This window comes from Echinops telfairi, unplaced genomic scaffold (genome assembly GCF_000313985.2).
Source record: "Echinops telfairi isolate 266 unplaced genomic scaffold, ASM31398v2 ScPeMD7_655;HRSCAF=1070, whole genome shotgun sequence".
NCBI classification, from domain to species: domain Eukaryota; kingdom Metazoa; phylum Chordata; class Mammalia; order Afrosoricida; family Tenrecidae; genus Echinops; species Echinops telfairi.
In genome coordinates this window covers 16,674,967-16,678,410 of record NW_022104553.1, presented here as the reverse complement: position 1 = coordinate 16,678,410, position 3,444 = coordinate 16,674,967, and the positions used below count along the sequence as shown (strand labels likewise).

General features: G+C 61.3%; 2 protein-coding genes across 2 annotated transcripts in view; both read left to right on the top strand.

Annotated features, from left to right (window-relative positions):
- The window catches only part of LOC101656750 (zinc finger protein 580), a 2,554-nt gene extending 2,159 nt beyond the window's left edge, over positions 1-395 (top strand). Inside the window, exon 2 of the mRNA XM_013008009.3 lies at positions 361-395. Coding sequence (XP_012863463.1) covers positions 361-395 — 35 coding nt within the window. The remainder of the gene's footprint in view (positions 1-360) is intronic.
- Positions 396-430: 35 nt separating this feature from the next.
- On the top strand, positions 431-1,331 carry ZNF581 (zinc finger protein 581). Its single transcript, XM_004715649.2, has 2 exons — positions 431-479; positions 583-1,331. Exon 2 carries the CDS (start codon positions 602-604, stop codon positions 1,193-1,195), a length of 594 nt encoding a protein of 197 aa, XP_004715706.1. The 5' UTR covers positions 431-479; positions 583-601; the 3' UTR covers positions 1,196-1,331.
- The last annotated feature ends 2,113 nt before the right edge of the window (positions 1,332-3,444 follow it).

Below are 3,444 nucleotides of genomic sequence, written 5' to 3'. Positions count from 1 at the left end.
GGGGTGGGGTGGGTGGAGAACTGGAGGCCTGTGGGTGGAGCATGGCGACGCCCGGGGCGTGGCCAGAGCAGAGGGACCCAAGGTGGGCTCCTAGGGGCCGCTCTGGGGGACCGAGATCCAGTGAGGGAGCACCGTGGGGCAAGACGTTAGGAGACTCTTGGATGTGTTCTGAAGAGAGACCCTCGCAACCAGCTAACTTGCGCCCTAGTGATGCGGCGGTCAAGCACGTGGTTGCAAGCCGAGCCGAAAGGTCGTGGGTGCGAGCCCACCATCAGCCTCTACAGGAGAAAGATGTCGGCTTCAGCTCCCAGAAACATCGTTGTGGGTGTTGGGTGTGAAACCCCGTGTACCTCAGCCCAGCCCAGCTCCAGGCCATCCTGCACGGGCAACTCTAGCCCGGAGGGTCACTCTGAGTCCAATCAACCCCAAGGCACTGAGTTCGTGGTTGCTAAAGAGCCACCTAGAGGTCAGGGGCTCAGGTGAATGTTAAAGGATCAGGGGAGGGAGGGGTGCAGAAGTTCTTGGCAGCGGGGTATTGGGGCTCGGCTCCCCCTTTCTAGTAACCTCTCTCTACTGCCACAGGCCTCAGTCACCCCTCCGGATGCTGGTGCTGCCACCCATCTGCCCCAAGCCCCAGGCGCTTCTCTTCGTGGGGGCCATGGAGGCCCCGCCCCCTCGGACAGCCCGGTCCCCTGAGCCAGGCCCTTCCTCCTCCACTGCGTCTCCCCAGACCTCCTCCCCTCTGCGGGCCAACCACTACCTGCTCATTGACACCCAGGGCGTGCCCTACACCGTGCTGGTGGAGGAGGAGACCCCCCGGGGGCCCGGGGCCGAGGGCGCGGCGCCCCAGAAGAAGTGCTACAGCTGCCCCGTCTGCTCGCGTGTCTTCGAGTACATGTCGTACCTGCAGCGACACAGCATCACCCACTCGGAGGTGAAGCCCTTCGAGTGCGACACCTGCGGGAAGGCCTTCAAGCGGGCCAGCCACCTGACTCGCCATCACTCCATCCACCAGGAGGGTGGCGGCCGGCCCTACAGCTGCCCAGTCTGTCCCCGCCGCTTCCGGGAAGCCGGCGAGCTGGCTCAGCACAGCCGGGTGCACTCCGGGGAGCGCCCATTCCAGTGTCCCCACTGCCCGCGCCGCTTTATGGAGCAGAACACGCTGCAGAAGCACACGCGGTGGAAGCACCCGTGAGCTGGGCACCAGCGGTGGCAGCAGTCTCCTTCTGGTGAGGGCCCCGGGACGTCTATGGCCCTCAGACACCCAGATACCCGGATGCAAACGCAGCCCCCCACCTCTGGCCTGCAGGCCACACACCCCGTGGGAGGGAGGGGCCACACACAAAGTCTTCTGGTCCTTCAAGTTGGGGGTGGGGGAGTGGGGTAATGATGGGGGCCCCAGAGGGAGCCCTCTGACCTCACAGAGGTTAGATCTGCCATGGGGGAGTTCTCATGGGCGGGGTGGGGGTGGGGGGACTTGGTGGTGCAAATCCAACGAGGCTGTGGGCGACCTGGAATCCTCATCCTAGCCCTTTGGGTGCCGCCCTCTTCCAGCTCACCTGGCAGCATCTTCCATGAGATAACCTAACCGTTCAGCCCCGTTCCTACCAGGAGGACCGATGGATTGTCCCTGGGTCATGATGACTGGGGCCCCATCTGCCCCGCTGCCCAGCCACAGAGAGCCCCCAACAAGTGCCACTTGGGGCTTCAGTGTGCCTGGCTGGGCAGTGGGGTGGTCTGCCTCCTGACACTTGCTTGAAGCCCACCTCTGCCCCTGACGATCCCTGTCTTCCGGGCACAAGATTTTTAAAACTTTTGTTGGTGGACCACAATCCACAGGAAGAAACACATCTTTAAATGGCAACTCACATACCCAAACTACCCGGCCTTCCAATCCCAATACCGTTCTCTGTGGCTGACTTCCTGGCAGTATGTCGGTCTCGCCAGGCCTTTCCTCCGCACCACTTCTGGACAGACTGCAGCCTTTTGGTTCACAGCTGAGGTGTACCCGTTCCACCGCTCACAGACTGGTAGCATGACACACCAACCCCACCTTCAGCCAGTCAATTTGACTCATGGCGACTGCACTGGACAAAGTAGAACTGACCCCGCCAAGGGTGGGTGTGGGGGTCTATAAGTTGTAAATCATTGTGGAAACCAACTGCCTCTTCTTTCTCTGGAGCAGCCAGTGGGATCAAACCGCCAGCTAGCCAAGGCTTAACCCGCGGAGGGGGCGGGGCTCGTAGTATTCAGATGCACAAATCACATGGACAGACAGCAGACATTTCTTCAACAGTGGTAACCCAACCTTTCCAGTATGGAATGGACTATTATTTTAAATCGCAGCAGACTCCTGGAATCCAGTAGCTCAGATGCCCACCTGCCGCCTTGGGCTTTTAGATCCGGCTGCTTCAAGTCTGTAAAGTGTGTGTGTGTGTGTGTAGGGGGCGGTGCAGGAGTGTGGTCACCGCTTCCTAGAGGTCACCAGCCTTCAGTGCTCTGCTCTCCCTCTGGTTTTTCGTGAGGGCTGGCCGGATTCCAGATCGTGGGGACCAGGAAGGCAGAAGCAGGTGGAACTGACCAGGGCACGCAATAAACAGCTGCCTCCTTCCCTCAATGTCCTTGCGCATCCATTTTGTGCTGGGCCACAGTTCCGACCTCCTTTGGGTCTGGAAGAAGAGCCTGTGTGCAACCACCCCTGCCCCCCCCCTCGCCCCCACACCACCATCTGACCTCAAAGAATGTAACCGGCACGCCCATCCCTACCCTCCCTAACTCCATCAGAATGCTGGCCAAGGGTCTCCACTGCATTCCCACGGCGGTTTGCCTCTCCAGGGCAGGCTAGTCTCCCCCACCTGCGGAGGTAGCAGCAGCCAGCATGCAGGCAAATCTAGGTCTGAGTGTCCCTAAGCCAGTTTCTCATTTCTAAGTGGGGCAAAGGGTGCTCCTGGACCTTGTTTTCAGGGTGAGGGGTGTCCCCAATCACCCCTGACTGTGACCGTGATCCGCCTCCATCCCAGGGAATGCTCGAGCCCTGGGGAGTTCGTGGAGTAGATTGCCTGGCATGGGACCCCCCCATCGACCAATTCCTAAAGCTGGGCAAAACGGGGTTCCCCTCTCTGCCCTGAGTTTGCAAGCTATCTCCTCCTCGCCTGCCTTCCCGTGAGGTCTTGACTCTGCGCATCGCCACCACCCACCCAAGGGACCCACGAGCCGCGCCAGTTCACGAGAGACGGGAATTTCGTGACGCTCCCTGGTCGGCTTCAGAGTGGGAGGGGTAGTGGTGGAAAAGAGCCGTAAGGGGCCATCGCGCAAGTGCGGGCTGGACGCGGGGGCAAGTGCCTTATCCCGGCCAGATACTCGCGGAGGGGGCGGTGTCCGCAGCTCGGTCCCGGGCAAGGTTCCACGGGGTCCCCTCCCTGCCGCCGCGCTGCCCCGGCAGAG

What these genes read in the sequence shown, in the direction of transcription:
- ZNF581 (XM_004715649.2), top strand. Translation starts at nt 602, where the DNA reads ATGCTGGTGCTGCCACCCATCTGCCCCAAGCCCCAGGCGCTTCTCTTC.